The following is a 22,422-nucleotide window of genomic DNA, read 5'->3' as shown; positions in this document are numbered from 1 at the left end:
GGACCAATTTTTCTGCATCTTTTCGGGTCAGGATAGGCCTAATTTTCGCAATATTACGCAGATGAAAAAATGCAGTCCGTGAGGTTTGCTTTAAATGAGAATTAAAAGACAAATCTTGATCAAATGTTACTCCGAGGTTTCTTACGGTAGTGCTAGAGGCCAGAGCAATGCCATCTGGAGAAACTATGTCATCAGATAAAGAGTCTCTGAGTTGTTTGGGGCCAAGAACAATAACTTCAGTTTTGTCTGAATTTAACATCAGGAAATTGGTGCTCATCCAGGTTTTTATGTCTTTAAGGCAGTTATGGAGTTTAGTTAATTGATTACTTTCTTCTGGCTTCATCGATGAATACAACTGTGTATCATCAGCATAACAATGGAAATTTATAGAGTGATTTCTAATGATGTTACCTAAAGGAAGCATATATAGAGTAAATAGGATTGGTCCGAGCACAGAACCTTGCGGAACTCCAAAACAAACTTTGGTACGTAAGGATGATTCATTACGAACGTCAACAAACTGAAAACGATCAGATAAATAAGATTTAAACCAGCTTAGTGCAGAACCTTTTAGGCCAATTAAGTGATCCAGTCTCTGCAGTAGAATTTGATGGTCAATTGTGTCAAACGCTGCACTAAGATCTAATAAAACAAGTACAGAGACAAGTCCTTTGTCTGAAGCAATCAGAAGGACATTTGTAATTTTAACTAGTGCTGTCTCAGTGCTATGATGCACTCTAAATCCTGACTGAAATTCCTCAAATAAATTATTATCATGGAGAAAATCACACAGCTGGTCTGCGACTACTTTCTCAAGGATCTTTGACATAAAGGGAAGATTAGATATTGGTCTATAGTTGGCTAACACCTCTGGATCCAGGGTGGGCTTTTTTAGTAGAGGTTTAATTACAGCTACCTTAAAAGACTGTGGTACATAGCCTGTTAATAGGGATATATTGATCATATCTAATATATGAGTGTTAACTAAAGGAAAGACCTCCTTAAGTAGCCTAGTTGGGATGGGGTCTAAGAGACACGTTGATGATTTAGATGAAGAAATCACTGCGGTCAATTCTTGAAGTGAAATTGGGGAGAAGCAATCTAAATATATATTAGGTCTTACAGCTGTGTTTGAGGTTAGATAGGTACTATCTGAGGACAGGAGGTCATGAATTTTGCTCTAATAGTTAGAATTTTGTCATTAAAAAAGCTCATAAAATCATTACTGCTAAGGCCTAAAGGAATACAAGGCTCAATAGAGCTTTGACTCTCAGTCAGCCTGGCTACAGTGCTGAAAAGAAACCTGGGGTTGTTCTTGTTTTCTTCTATTAATGCTGAGTAATAGTTTGCTCTGGCATTGTGGAGGCCCCTCTTATAAGTTTTGAGACTGTCTGTCCAGACTAAACAAGATTCTTCCAGTTTGGTTAATCGCCAATTCCTTTCAAATTTTCGCGATATTTGTTTTAACCTACGGGTTTGAGAGTTATACCAAGGAGCGAACTTTCTTTGCTTTTTTAACTTCTTTTTAAGAGGAGCTACAGAGTCAAGTGTTGTTCGCAGCGAGCCTACGGCGCTATCGACAATATGATCAAAGTCGGTACAGGAAACCTCTGTTACTGAAGGTATTGGTATTGAATTTAACGACGGAGTAATCTTTTCCTTAAATTTTGCGACAGCACTATCTGATAAACATCTAGTATAGTAACTGTTGCTGAGTGGCGTGTAATCGAGTAAAAAGAAATCAAAAGTAATCAGATAATGATCCGATAGCGAGGGATTCTGTGCAAAGACTTTTAGGTTATCAATTTCAATTCCATACGTCAGAACTAGATCGAGGGTATGGTTAAAACAGTGAGTGGGTTCATGTACACCCTGACTGAAGCCAATGGAGTCTATTAATGAGATAAACGCGGTAGCCAGGGAGTCATTATCAACGTCGACATGAATGTTAAAATCGCCTACAATAATAACTTTATCTGATTTAAGAACTAAACTGGATAAAAACTCTGAGAATTCAGATACAAATTCAGAATACGGGCCAGGAGCACGGTACACTATAACAAATAAAAGTGGCTGCGAGGTTTTCCAGGTCGGATGTAAAAGACTAAGAACGAGGCTTTGAAATGAATTAAAATCTAGTTTAGGTTTAGGGCTGATTAACAGACTAGAGTTAAAAATGGCTGCAACTCCCCCTCCTCGGCCGCTGCCTCGAGGAATGTGGGTATTATTATGACTGGGAGGAGTGGATTCATTGAGACTGACATATTCATCTTGACACAGCCAGGTTTCTGTGAGACTGAGTAAATCAATATGATTATCTGATATTAATTCGTTTACTAACACTGCTTTAGACGATAGAGACCTGATATTTAACAGTCCGCATTTAATTCTCCTGTTTTGTCTTTCTGTCACAGAAGAGGTTTTAATTTTTATGAGGTTGTTATGCACAACTCCTCTTTGTTTAATTTTAGATTTAAATAATTTAGGTGGTCGGGGGACAGACACCGTTTGTATAAAACTATGAAAACTATGGCTAGGTAACTGAACTAGAAGCTCAGAGAGGCGTATAGGACTGCGACTCTGAGTCCTGGTCTCAACTCTGGGTTGTCAGGGATTTAAATTACTAATAACGTCTGCCAGGTTTCTAGAAATGAGAGCAGCTCCATCCAAAGTGGGATGAATGCCGTCTCTCCTAATAAGACCAGGTTTTCCCCAGAAAGTTTGCCAATTATTAACGAAACCCACATATTTGCTGGACACCACCTGGACAGCCAGCGATTAAGTGATGACATGCGGCTAAACATGTCATCAGTGGTCAGATTTGGGAGGGGTCCAGAGAAAACTACGGAGTCCAACATCGTTTTTGTCAGTGAGGCCACCAGGGGGCGCTGCTGCACAGAGGACTTTAAATGCTTGGGAACTCTTTGATGATATGAGTGGAGGTTTTATTGATCTCATTTCTGTGTGGTTTCTTCTTCTGTGGTAGATGAGCTGCGGACTGTGCACCACCTCGACCACTCGCTGTCCCAAAGGGTCCAAACAGAAGGTGAGAGTCCTCATCAGGTGACACAGGTACAGAGTAAACCTCATCCATCAGTGTGTCTGACTCCTCTCTGTTGTGTCTGCAGGAGGTTCAGAAGTGCGACCTTCCCTCCGTGTTCGTCACTAAGAACACCGGCTGTCGCAGCGTCTGCACTGTCAACTTCTGGCAGCCGAAGTGTTGTCCTGGTTACCACGGACGAGACTGTCTGGGTGAGATGATGCCGACATTTAGACCAATTGATAGAAACACTGCCAACCAAAGAAAGGATCCATGATCCAGAGAACAGTTTCTGACTGAACAAACTGAAACAGATGAGACGTTAATAAAAACAGCTCAGTATCTTTTTACTTAATTCAAAGTTCTGAGATACAGTAAGTCCAGTCTCTATAAACAGCTATGTGCATGTGTAGGTTTACAGACTGTAGGCGAGGTTACCAAACCAGGCTGAGATGCCATACTGCAGGACGCTCTCAACTAAGGCACAGTAGAAGAGGAGCAACACTTTCTGGCTGACTCCAAAGGCCCTCTGCCTGCGGAGGAAGTGTGGGCGCTGCTGGACCCCAGTGAAAACTCCATGTTAGTTGCACTATAGGAAGTCTTGGTCCAGATATCAACACCAGAACCCCCAGTACCAACCCCCAGAAGCTAAACTGTCTCATAGTGTGTTTGACTGTTGTTTATGGTGGATGGTGTTTGGCGGTGGGCAGGGTGTAGCGCGGAGAGGAGAGTTGATGATGGCTGCACTCATTGTGTCGGAAAAAAAAACAGCTGATGTGAAACAAAGGATCCGATCAGACTTGATATGACTCGATAAAGTGAACCTGGCGCTTCGACAGCCCTGATTTGTATTTTGTCATAACTGTCGCATGATGTTCATTTGGTGTCACATGACTATTATGACATCATGAATATGTTAATCAGATGCCATGTTGTGTTTGTCTCTGTCTGCCTTCTCAGTCTGTCCCGGTGGAGTCGGCTCGCCCTGCAGTAACCACGGGAAATGTGACGACGGTCACCTTGGCAACGGTACATGCACCTGTGATGCAGGTTTCGGGGGTGTGGCCTGTGAGCTGTGCGGTTTCGGATTCTATGGAGCATCCTGTAAAGGTGAGCAGCGGTCAGACCACTTCCTGTTTAATGTCTGCAGGTGTCCTAACAGATTGTTTCCCTCTGGTTCTCAGCCTGTAACTGTTCAGAACACGGGTCATGTGACGACGGACGTAAAGGTACAGGTTCGTGTTTCTGTGAGGCGGGCTGGACCGGAGAGCGCTGTGAGATGCCACAGGGTGAGTTCATCAGGACGCCGTGTCGGTGTGTGAGGAGCTGTGTGCGTCATCTCTACAGGTCGTGTCTTTGTCCCCTCCAGGTGAAGTCTTCGAGTGTTCTCCACCCTGTTCTCCAAAAGCCGTCTGTCAGGAGAACAACACTTGTGTTTGTCAGCGATTCTACGAAGGAGACGGACTCACCTGTACAGGTAGATACACAAACTATACAGTCAGTCCAGTGTCCAGAGGAAAATGTTTTCACCGTACGTTTCTGCAAACCGTGAATACGTTTGTTTCTTACGTAGCATCTCGATGTCTGTCTGTGTGTCTTCCTGTCTGTCCATCTGTCTGTCCGTAGTGATGGACGTGTGTTCCACCTGGAATGGTGGTTGTGCTAAAGGAGCCAAATGTTCTCAGACGGGAGAGAAGGTGACCTGCACCTGTCCTAAAGGTTATTCCGGAGATGGCTTCACCTGTCAGCCCATCGACCCGTGTGTCTCCGGGGTCAACGGCAGCTGCCACGAACACGCCACCTGCACCATGACGGCTCCGGTGAGGACAACACGGCGTGTGTTTGACATGTTGGGACCGTGAGTGTGTTGTAGTAATGTAACGTATCTGTGTGAGCAGGGGAAGAAGAAGTGCACCTGTAAGGACAACTACATCGGAGACGGACTCACCTGTGAGGTCAAACAGCTGCCAATCAGCCGCTGTCTCCAGGACAACGGACGATGTCATCAAGACGCCAAATGTACCGACCTCCACTTTGAAGGTATAAAACATCATGACAGGTGCTCAGAAGGAGGGGTTTAAGTCTCATGTGGACATCCCCGTGTGTGTGTGTGTGTGTGTGTGTGTGTGTGTGTAACTATAAAATGAGTGTGTGTGTTCTGCTGCTGTGTTTGTGTGTAGACGCGAAGCTGGGCGTGTTTCATGTTCGTTCAGATAAAGGTCAGTACAAGATGAACTTCAGTGCAGCTCAACAGGCCTGTGACACAGAGGGCGCCAGCCTGGCTACGTATAATCAGCTGTCCTACGCTCAGCAGGTCAGTGAACACACCACAGACACAACACCTGCTCCTGCTCAACACCTGTAGAAACACATTTACCTTTCCTCGCCTTCCTCAGGGCGGGCTGAACATGTGCTCCGCCGGCTGGTTGGACCAGGCCCGGGTGGCGTACCCCACCACGTACTCCAACCCCAACTGTGGCTTTGGACACATCGGCATCGTGGACTACGGCGTCCGCAAGACGAGCGAGAAATGGGATGCCTTCTGCTACCGGATGAAAGGTGAGACAGGAAGAGGAGGGGCCACAGTGAAGAGCGCAGTGTTCAGTAGTGATGTAATAATAATAATGTAATAATATCCTGAGAGGGACATCAGACGGCTTCAGAACTCAAACTGGTGTGACTGTGATGTATCGATTGTCAAAGTCAATCAATCAATCAATCAATCAATTTTATTTATAAAGCCCAATATCACAAATCCCAATTTGCCTCACAGGGCTTTACAGCATACGACATCCCTCTGTCCTTATGACCCTCACAGCTGATCAGGAAAAACTCCCCAAAAAAAACCCTTTAACGGGGAAAAAACAGTAGAAACCTCAGGAAGAGCAACTGAGGAGGGATCCCTCTTCCAGGACGGACAGACGTGCAATAGATGTCGTACAGAACAGATCAGCATAATAAATTAACAGTAATCCGTATGACACAATGAGAGAGAGAGAGAGAGAGACAGAGAGAGAGAGAGAGAGAGAGACAGAGAGAGAGAGAGAGAGAGAGAGACAGAGAGAGAGAGAGAGAGAGAGACAGAGAGAGAGAGAGAGAGAGAGACAGGTAATAACAGTAGCTTACAACAACATTAATGAAAGTAATAATATTATGTTAAGTTCTGGCTAGAAGTCAGCAGATAGCAGTCAGTCTGTTGTTTGTTTGTTTGTTTGTTTCAGAGGTGAAGTGTGAGTGTAAACCCGGTTACGTTGGAGACGGTTTCAGCTGTACAGGAAACCTGCTGCAGGTCCTCAGATCCACACCGACCTTCTCCAACTTCCTCACAGTGAGCCACAATTTAACATGTGACTGTTTTAAGATGAATCACATGATGATACAACCGACCAGAATATACAGGAAGTGTTTTTAGTTTTAATCTTTGTCAGTTTGGTCATGAAGTCTGAGGAGGCGTTGGGTCAGATAGAGACTGGAGGTCCACATGACCAAATCATGTGTTTATTCTGTAACTAAAAATCAACTATTAAATTAAATGAATAATTTATTTCCTTTGGTATTTTTTATATGCAGATATTTAATGATGATTGTTGAGTAATATGTACGTTGATGTTAACCAGTGTCAAGTCTCTGATCATGTGACAAGACGATATGTGCACGATCGCATCAGCACCAGGGCCCGTTATAATAACACACCACTGGTGGCCACTTATTAAACTTTATTTCCTCCTGCAGCAAATCCTGAACTGCTCCCAGGTGTCTGATTCAGGGAAACACTTTCTGAAGCGTCTCAGTAACCTGACGGTCCAGTCAACACTGTTCGTCCCCGACAACACCGGACTGCCTGAAAACCAGGTGAGTCATTCACAGAGGTCTGTCAGCAGGTGCTGTATCTCTGCCTGTTCATGTGTCCTCACCTGTCCGTCCCTGTGTCCTTGCAGACTCTGTCTCTGAGGGACGTTGAGTTCCACCTGTCGGAGGGTCAGGCGCTTCCTCTCAGCCAGCTGAAGAACGGCAGTCGCATCAGGACTCGTGTCGGCAGTCTGACTGTCCTCGGAGTCGCTGACCTGCTCAACCCGTCGGCTCTGGTCAGATTTATTACTGTGACTGATCACTAGAGGGCGACACCATCCTGTCCCATGAATCTATCATCTCAATTAGTGGTTATAAATATCTGATCAATCAACTGTCAGGATACTCACCACAGACACTTCACTGTGTTGTCACATATCATTTACATGTTTGACATTTATCCTTGATGTCGTCCCAGAGTTCTGACTTTAGTTCAGTCACATCACTCACATTCAGTCACTGTCAAGAGATTCAGTTTAACCTCTGCATGTTGTAGCACAGGTCAGAGTACAGGACGCAATTAGCAAAGTGACACTGGTTTAAAATGGCCAACTTCTGATAACCTAAATGTAGCTGGGTGTCAGCAAACAGCTGCACATCATGATCATCAGCCACCCTCATGTGTGTCAGAGGCAGTAACAAGCAAACAGAAACCACAACAGCTGACTGTGATTGGCCGAGACTCCTGTCGATCAAATCAAACATGATTTCCTTCAGTGAGTTCTTAATGTAACAAAGATTGTGTAAAAACAGGAGCTGGTGTCGATGGTTCAGGTTCAGGTGTCAGACACAACAGATACTTTAAAGAGTCTCCACTTAAATGTTTTTTATTTTTAATCTCCTCAGTCGTCCTGTTATATCAGCGGCCGCTTCGTCACCAACTCCGACATCCTGGCTTCAAACGGCATCATTCATGTTCTCCAGGGACCACTGAAAGCCCCGCCCCCTCGCCAAGAGGCAAGTGATGTCACAACAAAACCATATTTACTAATAATAGTAACGGTGTTTATTAATCTGATAGATAACCTGAGTTTAACAGGTAAAAGTGTCCTGGTTTGTTATTGTGTTTTCCGTATATGACGACTGACGCTGGTCTCTGATTGGCTCTGCAGATGCACGTGGCTCACAAGGCGGGGCTGGGGGTTGGAGTGGTGCTGCTGATTGTTGTGGTGGCAGCAGTCATCTTTGTAGGATACCATTTCTACACCCACAGCACCAAACCATTTCAGTTCCACTACTTCAAGGTCAGAGTTCAGTTTGTCTGTCGACCTGACGCTGCGCTTACATCATCTGTCAGTGACACATGTCTGATGGTGTCAGGAGAACATTAGTGTTAACACTGATCACCGTCAGTGTAGTATGAACACATTAATGATTCTTTTAATAATATTATTGTAAACATTGTTCCGTTAGTTTAATATTTATTATGATAAATCTTTGATCATTTGATAACATTAGTGTAAACAAGTCTAAACAAGATACAGAAAAACTTGTTCATGCTTTCATTTTCAGCAGGCTGGACTATTGTAACGGTGTCTTCACAGGCCTGAGTAAAAAATCAATCAGACAATTGCAGCTCGTCCAGAACGCTGCTGCCAGAGTCCTCACCAACACCAAGAGAGTGGAGCACATTGCACCAGTGCTTAAATCACTGCACTGGCTTCCTGTGTGTCAAAGGATAGACTTTAAAATCTTGTTACTTGTCTATAAAGCACTAAATGGTCTCGGGCCTAAACACATCTCTGATATACTTGTACGTTATGAAGCATCCAGACCCCTCAGATCATCTGGAACAGGTTTACTCAGTGTTCCCAGGATCAAAACCAAACAAGGTGAAGCAGCCTTTAGTTTCTATGCTCCCCGCCTGTGGAACAAATTTCCAGAATATCTGAGGTCGGCTGAAACTGTCAACTCATTTAAATCAGGGCTTAAAACATTACTATTTACTGCAGCTTACCAGTGAACTAGATATGTAACTTATTGTTAGGATAATCTGTAGCTATTGTTTTTATATTTGTCTGCTGTTGCTTTATGTTTGCTTTTTAAATGCATTTTCTGCACTGTTTTTAACTATTTATTGTCTTGCTTTTAGCTTTTGCTTTTAATGATCTATTGTTTTTAATGTATTTCTCTTGTAAAGCACATTGAATTGCCTTGTGTATGAATGGTGCTATATAAATAAAATTGCCTTGCCTTGCCTAAGATGTTTTTCCTGGTGTCTCTGACAGGAGGATGAAGAGGAGGAAGAAGCTCCGCCTGCAGACAACAGCCACAGCATCACTAACCCGGTTTATGAAGCGACTCCAGAACCTGTTGGGTCCAACACGTCTGATGTCACAGTGAGTCATGACCACTGACCCTCAGTAAACACATCAGTCATCCGTCCATGAGTCAGATCAAAATGTTGGTTCATAGCTTCCAGTTCCTTCAATGTAAAAAAGTTCCTGCCGGTTGACAGGAAGTGACCGCCATGAGACGGTGTATCATCTCTAGTCAACAGCTCTCTGTGCTTCTGATCTGTAACGTCGACAGGAAGTGACCGCCACGAGACGGCGTATCATCTCTAGTCAACGACTCTCTGTGCTTCTGATCTGTAACGTCGACAGGAAGTGACCGCCACGAGACGGCGTATCATCTCTAGTCAACGACTCTCTGTGCTTCTGATCTGTAACGTTGACAGGAAGTGACCACCATGAGACGGCGCATCATCTCTAGTCAACGACTCTCTGCTTCTGATCTGTAACGTTGACAGGAAGTGACCACCATGAGACGGCGCATCATCTCTAGTCAACGACTCTCTGTGCTTCTGATCTGTAACGTTGACAGGAAGTGACCGCCATGAGACGGCGTATCATCTCTAGTCAACGACTCTCTGTGCTTCTGATCTGTGACGTCGACAGGAAGTGACCGCCATGAGACGGCGTGTCGTCTCTAGTCAACGACTCTCTGTGCTTCTGATCTGTAACGTTGACAGGAAGTGACCGCCATGAGACAGCGTATCATCTCTAGTCAACAACTCTCTGTGCTTCTGATCTGTAACGTTGACAGGAAGTGACCGCCATGAGACGGCGTATCGTCTCTAGTCAACGACTCTCTGTGCTTCTGATCTGTAACGTTGACAGGAAGTGACCACCATGAGACGGCGCATCATCTCTAGTCAACAACTCTCTGCTTCTGATCTGTAACGTTGACAGGAAGTGACCACCATGAGACGGCGCATCATCTCTAGTCAACAACTCTCTGCTTCTGATCTGTAACGTTGACAGGAAGTGACCGCCATGAGACGGCGCATCATCTCTAGTCAACAACTCTCTGCTTCTGATCTGTAACGTTGACAGGAAGTGACCGCCATGAGACGGCGTATCATCTCTAGTCAACGACTCTCTGTGCTTCTGATCTGTGACGTTGACAGGAAGTGACCGCCATGAGACAGCGTATCATCTCTAGTCAACAACTCTCTGTGCTTCTGATCTGTAACGTTGACAGGAAGTGACCGCCATGAGACAGCGTATCATCTCTAGTCAACGACTCTCTGTGCTTCTGATCTGTAACGTTGACAGGAAGTGACCGCCATGAGACGGCGTATCATCTCTAGTCAACAACTCTCTGTGCTTCTGATCTGTAACGGTGACAGGAAGTGACCGCCATGAGACGGTGTATCATCTCTAGTCAACGACTCTCTGTGCTTCTGATCTGTAACGTTGACAGTAAGTGACCACCATGAGACGGCGTATCATCTCTAGTCAACGACTCTCTGTGCTTCTGATCTGTAACGTTGACAGTAAGTGACCACCATGAGACGGCGTATCATCTCTAGTCAACGACTCTCTGTGCTTCTGATCTGTAACGTTGACAGTAAGTGACCGCCGTGAGACGGCGTATCATCTCTAGTCAACGACTCTCTGTGCTTCTGATCTGTAACGTCGACAGGAAGCGATCGCCGTGAGACGGCGTATCATCTCTAGTCAACGACTCTCTGTGCTTCTGATCTGTAACGTCGACAGGAAGCGATCGCCGTGAGACGGCGTATCATCTCTAGTCAACGACTCTCTGTGCTTCTGATCTGTAACGTCGACAGGAAGCGATCGCCGTGAGACGGCGTATCATCTCTAGTCAACGACTCTCTGTGCTTCTGATCTGTAACGTCGACAGGAAGCGATCGCCGTGAGACGGCGTATCATCTCTAGTCAACGACTCTCTGTGCTTCTGATCTGTAACGTCGACAGGAAGCGATCGCCGTGAGACGGCGTATCATCTCTAGTCAACGACTCTCTGTGCTTCTGATCTGTAACGTCGACAGGAAGCGATCGCCGTGAGACGGCGTATCATCTCTAGTCAACGACTCTCTGTGCTTCTGATCTGTAACGTTGACAGGAAGTGACCGCCATGAGACGGCGCATCATCTCTAGTCAACAACTCTGTGCTTCTGATCTGTAACGTCGACAGGAAGTGACCACCATGAGACGGCATATCATCTCTCGTCAACAACTCTCTGTTCTTCTGATCTGTAACGTTGACAGGAAGTGACCGCCATGAGACGGCGCATCATCTCTAGTCAACAACTCTCTGTGCTTCTGATCTGTAACGATGACAGGAAGTGACCACCATGAGACGGCGCATCATCTCTAGTCAACGACTCTGTGCTTCTGATCTGTAACGTTGACAGGAAGTGACCGCCATGAGACGGCGCATCATCTCTAGTCAACGACTCTCTGTGCTTCTGATCTGTAACGTCGACAGGAAGTGACCGCCATGAGACGGCGTATCGTCTCTAGTCAACGACTCTCTGTGCTTCTGATCTGTAACGTTGACAGGAAGTGACCACCATGAGACGGTGTATCATCTCTAGTCAACAACTCTCTGCTTCTGATCTGTAACGTTGACAGGAAGTGACCGCCATGAGACGGCGTATCGTCTCTAGTCAACGACTCTCTGTGCTTCTGATCTGTAACGTTGACAGGAAGTGACCACCATGAGACGGCGCATCATCTCTAGTCAACAACTCTCTGCTTCTGATCTGTAACGTTGACAGGAAGTGACCACCATGAGACGGCGCATCATCTCTAGTCAACAACTCTCTGCTTCTGATCTGTAACGTTGACAGGAAGTGACCACCATGAGACGGCGCATCATCTCTAGTCAACAACTCTCTGCTTCTGATCTGTAACGTTGACAGGAAGTGACCGCCATGAGACGGCGTATCATCTCTAGTCAACAACTCTCTGTACTTCCGTTCTGATTTGCAGCTTTTCAGACTTATTTTATGGCTGAATATAATTTGTAGCTTCTTAAAATCTGAATGAGGATAGTGATAGTGAGATACTGGCTACAGTGAAGCCAGTTCAGACCGCTGACACTTTTCTCTGCAACGTTCTAAAACTTGGTCTGAACTCTTTGGTCTGAACTGTTTGTTTTTTTAAAACGCAGCATTAAACAAGATGACAGAATTAAGCAGTGAGGACATTTCCTTGTGTGTTTGCAGGCGGAGGACAAACATGAAGTGGTGAACAGTGGATCGTACGACCTGCTGTCAGAGAGCTGAGTGGGAAACTGTTGGGGATCAGGTCCTCACACCTGTCGTATACCTCTGTGATCTCAAAGTCCTCCAACCGGCTTCAAACTGTTTCATCTCAGACTGTCGCACCAGGTTTTATTTTCTCCTCTGATAACAGACAGCAGCTGTTCAGTCCCAGACTCTCAAGGTTTGTCTCTCTGAGCACTGAACTGAATCATGATGTGTTCAGGTTCTCAGAGTCAGAGTCAGACTGTGAGGTTTTTATTCCAGAACATGAAAGGAGTCATTCTACTGAAAATAAATGTGTTTTTAGATTATCTGCAGACATGAAAAGTTACGTGAAGAATCTCAACTGTGAAGTTAAAACTTGATTAAAAGAGTGTTAAAGGTTTGTGCTCCAAGTTGTTTCTACTGTTTGTGTCGTGTTAAGTAACATTCACTGCCTGGTTTATATTCAGTTTTACTTAAATCACAATTTGCCTCAGAGGGCTTTACAACAGTCCATGTTTAAGACACCAGCAAATCTCATTGGTGAACTCCAGTGAATATCCTGATGTAGGAAATATGTCTTTGAATGAGTAAATATGAAGATGATTAGTTGGAAGACTGATAAATAAAACGCATCATCATGTATCGTAAAAACATTTCAAAATTTCAACCTAAAAAGTTCCAGCTGAATGATCCTGATTAGACGACTTTCTGTCAAAGTTTAAGACTGTAAAGAAAAATAATTTAGTCTAAATCAATGAGCCAAAACCAAACAGAACTGAGTTTATTAATTTGACCATGAGAATATTTTTAGTTCTGTCAGTGTTTTTGTTTTAAAGAATTTTTTTGTAAAAGTGCACCAACAATCCTTCAGGCTGCTGTCAGCCCTAGAGTGGTCTCCTCTGGTCTGAATCAGGGACTCATGTTGTTCCAAAGTTGTATAATTGCCTAGAGTTGGTTCGTGTTCTCACGGCAGCATTTACAAGAGGACCAGATCAAATGCCTTGTGTGAGAAAGCTGCTCTTGATTGGTCAGAATTTCCATGTGGGAAAAATCCAGGAAGTAAAGCAAACGTTGAAGAAGAGTACACTTGCAAGATAAATGTGACACTTTCTAATGTCACAATGGAGGGACAACTACGCAGGTTGATTTTAGCGCTGCTCATCGTGGACTATATTGCTGTCATTGTTCATTTTAGTCAAACCATACAGTTTGAAAACGAGGCGCGGCTCCAACTAGAAAACAATGTTTTGATGCATTGGATGTGCTGAATGTGCATATAAGGCAGTACAGGAGGAGGTGCACATTAATAATCCTCCAGGACTGTAACATGCTCATGTTTAACCCAAACAATGTGTCATGTGACTGCATTTGCTTCACATCCAGGTCGGAACACCTTCTCACCACAAACCAACCGCACCAGAGTTCCTTTGGAACCAGACTGAGACCACCTCTTCAAGAAGGTCTCGGTCCGGTTGTTTTGGTGTGTTCACACCTGCACAAACGAACTGAACAGGACAGGTGTGAACACACACCCAGTCTGAGCCAGAAACAAACCAAAAATAATCTGAACACTTTTCCCTCCTAACTCAATGTTCACTCTCCTTCTCCAGAGCTTATATTTTAATACTAATGTCATAATCAAATCCACAGCTGTCTGATGAAGATGATGTGATGTGGTTGAAAGCTCCAGAGAAGCTGATGAGTGAACTTTGAGTCTCCGTCAGTTTAAAGATGACAAACAGCTTCCAGTTAAAAGAGTTTATTCTCCAACACAAACGTTCAGATGTCTTCAGTCAGCTCAGTAATCCACGAGTGGTAATCAGATACTCTGGAGAAGATGGCCGGTTTGTCTGCATCACACCGCCTGCTGCCCCACGTCACCACGCCAAACAGGAAGTAGGCACCACGTTTCCGACACAGCAGCGGAGCTCCAGAGTCGCCCTGCAGACAGAAACCAAACATCTGAATCTGAATACTCGACTCTATTGATGACACCTTTTGTGTTGTCATGGACTCTGAACATGTGATCAACGGTCTGACAGGGTGTGGGCGGAGCTACCATGCAGGAGGCGGAGCCTGCAGGATGTGTACAGATGTGGGAGTCAGTGATGAGTCCTCCTCCCCATTTCTCCCTGCAGCTCGTCTGGTTCACCAGAGTCAGCATGACGTGATGCAGCCGCTCCGGATCAACGTCCGCTACACGAGAAACAAACGTTATCTTTGTGTCATGACGCTGACGACGTTAGAGGACGTCAGTCTGATCGTCTCTGTCGAGGATTCAGCTGTTTTATCTCACTAAGTCTTTTGATCGTGTTTCCTGTTGTGTGTGGAGAGTACCTGTTGCTCTCGGGGTTCCCCAGCCTGTCGTGACACAGGACCAGCTGTCATCGAGCTCCTCGTCTTCATCAGGGACACAAACTGGAGACACGTCAGAGCCTGGAGACAGTTTCAGTGTTTTATAAAACACATGACACACCTCACACAGTACCTGGTGTGACACTACAGAAATCTGGAAAATGTAGGTGTGCTTTATGTTTCATGTGTTCCTACTGAATCTGGCGGGCACGCTGAGGCGGAGCAGCGACAGGTCAGATTTCGGGGGGAAGCTGCCATCCTGCGGCAGGTTGAAGACCTCGTCCACAGGGACGGTTTGAGACGATGAGAAGCGGAGGTCATGAGCTCCCAGAACCACCACGTCCTCTTTAGCTCTGCAGGGACAAAGAACAGTCAGCAGGGACAGCAGCAGAAGTAGGACTCGTGACCAATGTCAGAGACGGAGATGGGCGGAGCCTTCTGTCCGAACTCTGCGTTCATTTTGTCCATATTTGTGCACGTTTTCTGGAAGATTTCAGATACAGATGAAACAGGGCAGAACCAGCAGAGATCGTGGAGGCAGTGCAGCGTATTCAAAGATGATGAAGACATTTTGAAAATGGTGGAACAGAACGACTCGGTAATGTAGAGAAAATATGTATTTAATGACCTCACAGACCGCCGCCATCTACCATACGGCCTCTGTTCATAGGTACAATATAACGACTTCCTCCACCGTTGCCTTGTTTGTTGTTGTGAAACTTCTGACTCCGCCCTATAGTGCCATCTATTGGCTGCATCTATGACATCATAAAGGGCACATGGAAGTATGAGAGTGGAGATGTTTACAATGTTTAAAACTGACAGATTTATTTTTGCATTAAAGGAGGGAATAAATGAGCCTGTCATAGCAGCAGTAGGAGTCGTAGCTGTAGTTGTAGTGGGTTTACCTGGCACTGCAGTGCTGTGCGGTGAGGACCCAGCGGCGGTGGATCAGTGCTCCACTGCAGTAGTGGCGTCCGTTGGATTGCAGGCTGACCTGCCAGGGCCAGAAGAAGGGGCAAGACTCTGTTAAGTTCCCCACAGACACGTCACCGTCCTGGGACACTGAGAGAACAGCGAGGCCTGGAGGTGTCTGACAGCTGGACCTCTGCTGCTGCTTCCCACACCTGTTCTCTGTAGTCCAGGTGGACAAACAGTCACACTGAGGGTTAGATCATGAAGCTGGACGCTGGATTCTGTCTGCAGAGTTTAAATCAACACCAACCTTCAGCTGTGATTTCATCAGCATACATGATACCTGGATCACCTGTGAATGAAACACATCATGTGACCCGTCTGTCTCAGGTGAACTCTCAGGTAGGTGTTGGTTACCTGTGACACATACTCATGATGTCAGACATCCACTGAATTTGTAGCTGGAGTCTGGCGTAGACTCCTGGTCGCCTGGCTCGTCCACAGCCGATCCCCCAACTCACCAAACCTGCCAGCTCGTACCTGCTGCCGGTGAAGCAGGACAGAGGACCTCCAGAGTCCCCCTGAGACACAGACAGGACCGTGTTAGAGACACCATGAGACAGTCATGGGACACGATCTGTCCCTCAGGTTGTACCTGGCACGCATCAGCTCCTCCTTCTTCCCTCCCAGCACAGAACATGGAAGGTCTCATCCTGCCGCGGTAGTAGTGGTTACAGACATCAAGGGGCAGGATGGTGACGTTCACCTCCTGCAGTCTGTTCACTCGAGCTCCATCTGAAGAAGAAGAAGAAACATGGAGAGACTTTGGACCAGCTTCAGATGCTGTCTGAAACCCTTTGCCACCAGATCAGCTCTGGGTCTTGAATTGGGTCTGTTCAGGACTCTCTGAAGGTTGGTGCTATGTAGAGAACCACGTTCCTACCTGAATCATTGTAATTGAGGATGTGTCGTCAACAGAGGGCATTGTACAACAGGGGTAATCGGTAGTGCCAAGATGGCAGATCACATTGTTTACCTGTAGACTTTTGATCTGTTACTACAGATGTTTGTTTTGATCTAAAGACTGAGACAAACGGTGCTTCTCAAAGTCCAGGATGGATCCTTTAACAGCTGAATGTCAAGGAAGACATTCAGCCGAATCCCACAGAAAGTCTGTTCCAATGTCGAGGATCCTTCGATTTCTGCCATGGATGAGTCTTTCTTTGAGAGAATTTTCAAGGATGCAGTTTTGTATCCTCACTGGGCATAAAGTACCCACAATTCTTTGTGCACAGTTTGCCAGAATTGAAATGGAGCCTCTTTAATAACCTGGGCACTTGCTAGCCTGTTCCAATGTGTGTTCATTGAATGCTGGGAGGGAGTCTTGTCTAGTGTCTGACTTGGAAGGACCCACCCTACCAAGGAAACATGCTTGACTTTGAGAAGCACTGGTGGAACCCTAACCCACCACATGTACTTTGGTTCTTGAACCATTTCTGTTCAGGATTCTTGGAACCTTGGTGCTATCGAACAAACCAGCTAGACTTTCCACCAGCTTTGAGCTGAATCTTTGTAATCGAGGATGTGTCATCAACAGACGGTGTTGTACAACGTAAGTAAAGCGCTGTACCAAGATGGTGTCATTTACCTGTGAACTTTGTCCTGAAATTACAGATGTTTGTTTTTATCCAAAGACTATAACGTACAATTTTTGGTGCCACCTGGGGAGCAGCTTTTCAGGCTCTGAACCACTTTATTTGAAGCTGGGACAAAACCAGTCTGATGTTGGTGTAAAGGGGTGTGAACAGGTCCTCACTCTCTCGGGTGGAGCCCCAGCCGGTGATGGTGCACTTCTTGAAGGGCGGCAGTGGGGTCAGCCAGATGTTGATGGGTCTGACGAACTGGTTGAAGACGAGCGGCTGCTGCAGCTTCAGCAGCGCCATGTCTCTCTCTTTGGTGCGAGTGTTGTAGCCGTGATGGTTGATGATCATGGCGACTCCAACCAGCTGACAGGAAGTGAAGACTGGAGTCAGAGCTGATCCTCTGACAATGCGTCAGAGTGTTAGTGTGTCTCACCTGTTGTCCCGGTTCGTGAGGATTATCCAGGTCGTGTTTTCCAGCCAGGACCGTCCAGAAGGAAGCTTTGTTGTACCTGCACACAGGTGAGACAAGACGCATGTCATTCTCAGGGTGGGTTTAATGGACCTGTGCAGCTGCTGATGACCTCTGACCTCTTGAAGCAGTGAGCGGCAGAGACGACCCACATGGAGCCGATGACGGCTCCTCCGCAGGCCGGCATGGAGGCGAAGCAAAGAGACACCTGCCAGGGCCACGAGTGAGCCCAGGCCTCCTGACCCCCGATGATCCTGGACTCCTGCTCCTGCTCCGGACTGAAGGGACGAACCCCCGACAGCTCTGAACACCACATGTGCAGGTTTTTATTTTTTTATATATATATGTATATATATATATATATATATATATATATATATATATATATATATATATATATACATACATACATACACACACACACACTTGACTCAATTTATATTAAGTGTGTGTGTGTGTGTGTGTGTGTGAGAGATGGGGTTTCTATATAATGTTCAAGTTCAAACAAGTTGTTTTAATATCACATTTCATATTTTTTAAATATATTTTTTTAAATCATTCCAACAAATGTTTAAAATCAGAAGTTGGTTTTTAAAAATTGTTTTAAATTTAATAATCACTTTTTTATTAGTGCTGAGAAACATTTGATGATAAAATGTGACAGTAGTTAAATCAGAGGACGATCAGAACGTTTAGAATTAGATCTGACGAGTGAATCGATAATTATTGATTATTGATTAATGTACCTGTGAATCCAAAGAGTCCAGAGAACGTCTCATGTCCCTGCAGAGTTTCATTCACTGTCACATTCAGATGATTCGACGTCACGTCTGAGGAGATGGAAAACAAGAGCAAACAAACACAAACATGTTGATCATATGAACAGTAGCATGTGGATGGTATGGAGGACATGATGAGGACAGCAGCAGCAGCTGATGAGTTTGATGCACAAACACATGAAGATGTTGTCATGTGTAAAAACAAAACAGGTGTTAAATGTGTTGAGAGAGTAAATGTATATTTCTGACCTGAGAGCAGCAGACACATGACAGACAGCAGCAGCATCATGACTCACTCATCATCTTCATCATCATCACTCTCACCTGATCTCACCTGAGGTGGAGCTTTGACGAGTCTCACCTGTGTGTGATCACGCACACACACACACACACACACACACACACACCCACACCTGCAGCTCATCATCAAGGTTTCACAGTGAGCTCAGAGTTCAAACATCAGCCACACTCTGAGGCTGCAAAATAAAACCTCTGAAACAAACAGATTTAAAATCAAACTCAGATTATTATTAATCATGTGTTTGATTTTAATGTCTCATCGGTCCGTTAGAAACATGATGTCAACTTCACTTTCACTAACACTAATAACACTAATAATGAATCAATGAATCAATGAATCAGTGACTTCATTTCAAGCAAAACAAACAATAAAAACAAAGAATACATGAACATGATGAAAAGGAAGAAGTGAACTCTTCTATAACCCTCCCTCTCACTATTCATCTCTTATTTCAAAATGAAACTGTCAACAACTTATTGACAAACATTAATATAGATAAATAAATAAAATTAAATAATAAATAAATAGTCTCAGATATTAAATACACAAACCTCGTCTCAGCAGAGCTGCACCAGCACTCTGTGTTTTTAGATTTAATATTTAAATGACATCTCAACCGTTTTTAATGTTGCTCAGAAGTAAATTATCTCTTGTTTTAACAGGAGCAGTAGATGGTCACAGTGATCTATGGTCCAGTGTGAGTCTGGATTTTCCCATGATGCACTGCTCCCTGACAGCTTTGGCTGAATGTGATCCCGAACTGCACACACCTACACACTTTTTTTTTTTTAATGACATCATTTTGTTTTTGTCAGACTCAGTGACAGTTTGTTGATGTCTGTTGTGATCTGTGTCAGAAGCAGCTGTCAGTCCTCTCAGGAACATTAAATATCAGTATCAACCACAAATAACACAAACTTCAATGTTTGTGTAACCCGACACACAGGTCATTAATATATAACAGAAACAGTCATGGCCCCAGTACTGACCCCTGGGGGACACCACAAGTAATGTGACCACATGATGACTTACATTCACCCATCTGAACAAACTGATGGCTGATTTTAATGTGATCAGTCATGTCAAAGGCTTTTTGTAAGTCTATGAATGTTCATGTTGACAACTGATTCTTATTCAAGCTGTTTATTTCTTCTGTCAGTTCATGTGTTGGTGCTGAATCCATCCTGATGGTCACTCAGCAGTTTGTGTCTCAGTGAAGGGCGGGAGGAGCTTTTTAAAACTGTGACAGTCGTGAAACCGGCCTGTAATGATGATGATGATGATGATGATGATAATGTTCGCAGGTCCAGACCAGATGGGACACGGTCTCTGGGTGCACACGGTCTCAGTGTCTTTACTGAACCTGACAGAGTGACAGCCATGAACGAGTTCAAAGGACGTCTCTTTAACTTTGTAAACAGCAGATTTCTGCCAGGAAGACACCAGATTTATTTCCCAGCTTCTGCCCTGAGCAGGTTTGATCCAGGCTGCTGTTACACGTGGGGCGGAGACACAGTCCGTCAGTCCACCAGTCAGGAAGGATGTGTTGTGTTGTTTTAACAGGAAGCTGGTGAAACACAGAGTTTTCCTGTGGGTGTGTCAGCGTGGTCAGTGAAGGTGTCACAGCAGGAGGTGGACAGGTCTGGTCTGTACAGAGCATGATGAGCCCAGAGGGAAACAGCTGATGAATGTTTTCTATCCTCACTGAACAGCTGATTTACCATCTCTGATGTTCTGTCACAGCACCAGAGTTGGGTATAACGCGTTACAAAGTAACACAGTAACGAGTAACCTAACGCATTAGTTTGCTGTTTGAGTAATCAAATACTTGAGTACATTTTCAAACAAGCCATCAGTTACTTCCGTTACTTTTAGAACGCTGGTCCTTCAGCTCCGAAACAGCAACGGCTGTCTTTTGTTTCTAATAACGGAGATAACGTTAAACCTGTCAGTTCGAAAGAAGTCATGAAGCTTGTGGCTCGCTATGTGGTCGGAGAAATGCTGCCGTTGTCTACGGTGGAGTCTCAATAGGTGGAGTAGGACTCGCTGACAGACAGGTCAGACTCAGGAGGACTTGCATTATGCCTGGTACACACTACACGACTTTTCTGCCCATTTTGAAAGTCACTGTCACATTACAACATTGTGGAGTCATAAAATCGTGCCGTGACTTGGCCGACAGACATGACACACTACACGCTGGTACTCACCAAAATTCCCGCTGGTCGTCTTTCATGGCGTGTGTGATGTCATCGGGTTATTCTTGTCCTGTTTTTATCACTTTCACTATTATTTGAGTCACTGTGTGTGTTCATGTGCCAGCCGACATGTTGTTGTAGTCACCTAAAAGCGTCAGCAGATGGCAGGAGCTACATTTGAAGTACCACACGTAAACTATCAAGCTACTGTATCTTCCAAAGGAAGTTCTGACAAATGTTTCAGAATAAAAGCCTATTTAGAAAATGGAGGGATTCTCTCAGCCGAGGTTATAAGGAGCTTTTAATTTGAAACAAGTGTTGAGTTTGAAATGACGGTGCGATATGTTAACTTTATAAAGACAACGGAGCGGATAAAAAGTAAATATATAAACACACAGAGGGATTAATAAATAACGGACCGTCTATAATGTAGTTTGTTTCAAATGAAGCTGGGAGCCTCTGCAGTTGTGGTGAGTAAAAGCCCCGCCGCTATTTGTTAATGTTATTACTTTATGTTCGACCGTGAGGATGTACCATTGTTTGCTAGCTTGATGCTAATGACAGTAACATTAACTCAGCGGGTTGACAAAGTGCCTCTGCTGTTTCACACCATCATTTCACCCTTTTACTGTGTGTGGTAACATCCCTAGAGGAAATATTAAAAACGCTGGGGTGTTGTTGTCATACAGTTGTCTACGGCAGCAGGTCGTTGTGTGTTTCTACTGGTCAAAGTGACGGCTGTGATGGGAGAACTGGATCTCAGTGAAGGGCAAGTGGTCCATAACTTTAATTTTGGAAACAAAATAATGTAGGCTTAGCGCCCTGTGGTCCATTGGCCAATAGGAAATGTAGAATACTCAAAAGTACTTTAAAAGTGCTTGAGTTACTTTTTTTTTTGAAAGATATTTTTTCGGGCATTTTTAAACCTTTAATGTATCGGACAGACGCGTGAAGGGGAGAGAGAGAGGGAGCCACACGCAGCAAAGGGCCACAGGCCGGAGCTGAACCCGGCGCGATGGCAACAGCCCTGCACATGGGGCGCCCGCTCTACCACCAAGCCATCAATGCCCCAAAGTGCTTGAGTTGCATTTGTCAGGGAGTAACGCAGTAAAGTAACTGGTTACTTTTTTAAAAAGTAACGCAGTAACGTACTTTGATTATTTTTAAAGTAACCCTTACCCAACACTGCACAGCACACGTCCCTGTAGTTCCATATCAAATATAAGTGTCAGAGGAGCGTCATCTGATCAGTGTCACTCAGCAGAATAAACCTTGTCTTCATTCAGACTGATTTGTTTTATATATTGTGAGTTTTGTTCCGGAGCAGTTGGTCCTGTACAGACCAGACACTGCTGCACTTTGTTCCT

General features: G+C 44.8%; 2 protein-coding genes across 5 annotated transcripts in view; one reads left to right on the top strand and one right to left on the bottom strand.

Moving 5' to 3' along the window:
- stab2 (stabilin 2) overlaps positions 1–12,795 on the top strand; it is a 51,804-nt gene extending 39,009 nt beyond the window's left edge. For both annotated transcript variants that reach the window (XM_078165341.1, XM_033614207.2), the window contains 16 exons: positions 2,987–3,046; positions 3,129–3,252; positions 4,001–4,150; positions 4,225–4,329; positions 4,410–4,517; positions 4,667–4,860; positions 4,939–5,080; positions 5,221–5,354; positions 5,437–5,599; positions 6,262–6,368; positions 6,773–6,892; positions 6,979–7,125; positions 7,736–7,846; positions 8,002–8,133; positions 9,118–9,228; positions 12,372–12,795. In XM_078165341.1, coding sequence (XP_078021467.1) covers positions 2,987–3,046; positions 3,129–3,252; positions 4,001–4,150; positions 4,225–4,329; positions 4,410–4,517; positions 4,667–4,860; positions 4,939–5,080; positions 5,221–5,354; positions 5,437–5,599; positions 6,262–6,368; positions 6,773–6,892; positions 6,979–7,125; positions 7,736–7,846; positions 8,002–8,133; positions 9,118–9,228; positions 12,372–12,431 — 1,968 coding nt within the window. In that variant the 3' untranslated portion in view covers positions 12,432–12,795. The remainder of the gene's footprint in view (positions 1–2,986; positions 3,047–3,128; positions 3,253–4,000; positions 4,151–4,224; positions 4,330–4,409; positions 4,518–4,666; positions 4,861–4,938; positions 5,081–5,220; positions 5,355–5,436; positions 5,600–6,261; positions 6,369–6,772; positions 6,893–6,978; positions 7,126–7,735; positions 7,847–8,001; positions 8,134–9,117; positions 9,229–12,371) is intronic.
- Positions 12,796–14,141: 1,346 nt separating this feature from the next.
- ovch1 (ovochymase 1) lies at positions 14,142–22,397 on the bottom strand. Of its 3 annotated transcripts, none has more exons than XM_078165342.1 (14): positions 22,235–22,392; positions 18,806–18,917; positions 18,524–18,607; positions 17,897–18,080; positions 17,742–17,817; positions 17,482–17,671; positions 16,321–16,460; positions 16,096–16,246; positions 15,976–16,017; positions 15,659–15,884; positions 14,946–15,103; positions 14,733–14,831; positions 14,455–14,591; positions 14,142–14,336 (listed from the first exon to the last, which is right to left on the bottom strand). In XM_078165342.1, the coding sequence occupies exons 2-14, from the start codon at positions 18,843–18,845 to the stop codon at positions 14,175–14,177; spliced, it is 1,689 nt and encodes a 562-aa protein (XP_078021468.1). In that variant the 5' UTR covers positions 18,846–18,917; positions 22,235–22,392; the 3' UTR covers positions 14,142–14,174. The 3 variants fall into 3 exon arrangements, with proteins under 3 accessions (XP_078021468.1, XP_033470375.1, XP_078021469.1); XM_033614484.2 differs by lacking the exon at positions 22,235–22,392 and adding an exon at positions 19,409–21,208; XM_078165343.1 differs by lacking the exon at positions 18,806–18,917 and having other exon boundaries at positions 22,235–22,397.
- Positions 22,398–22,422: the final 25 nt, after the last annotated feature.

Source organism: Epinephelus lanceolatus, chromosome 23, assembly GCF_041903045.1.
Source record: "Epinephelus lanceolatus isolate andai-2023 chromosome 23, ASM4190304v1, whole genome shotgun sequence".
NCBI lineage: Eukaryota > Metazoa > Chordata > Actinopteri > Perciformes > Serranidae > Epinephelus > Epinephelus lanceolatus.
This window is presented reverse-complemented; position numbering and strand designations above follow the sequence as displayed.

Excerpts from the sequence above, each read along its gene's own strand:
- ovch1 (XM_078165342.1), bottom strand. The coding sequence starts at position 18,845 with ATGATGCTGCTGCTGTCTGTCATGTGTCTGCTGCTCTCAG. Across the intron at positions 18,608-18,805 it reads CATGTGTCTGCTGCTCTCAG|ACGTGACGTCGAATCATCTG; the intron begins GTCAGAAATATA and ends CCATCTCCTCAG. Across the intron at positions 14,337-14,454 it reads CAGGCTCCGCCTCCTGCATG|GGCGACTCTGGAGCTCCGCT; the intron begins GTAGCTCCGCCC and ends TTCTGTCTGCAG.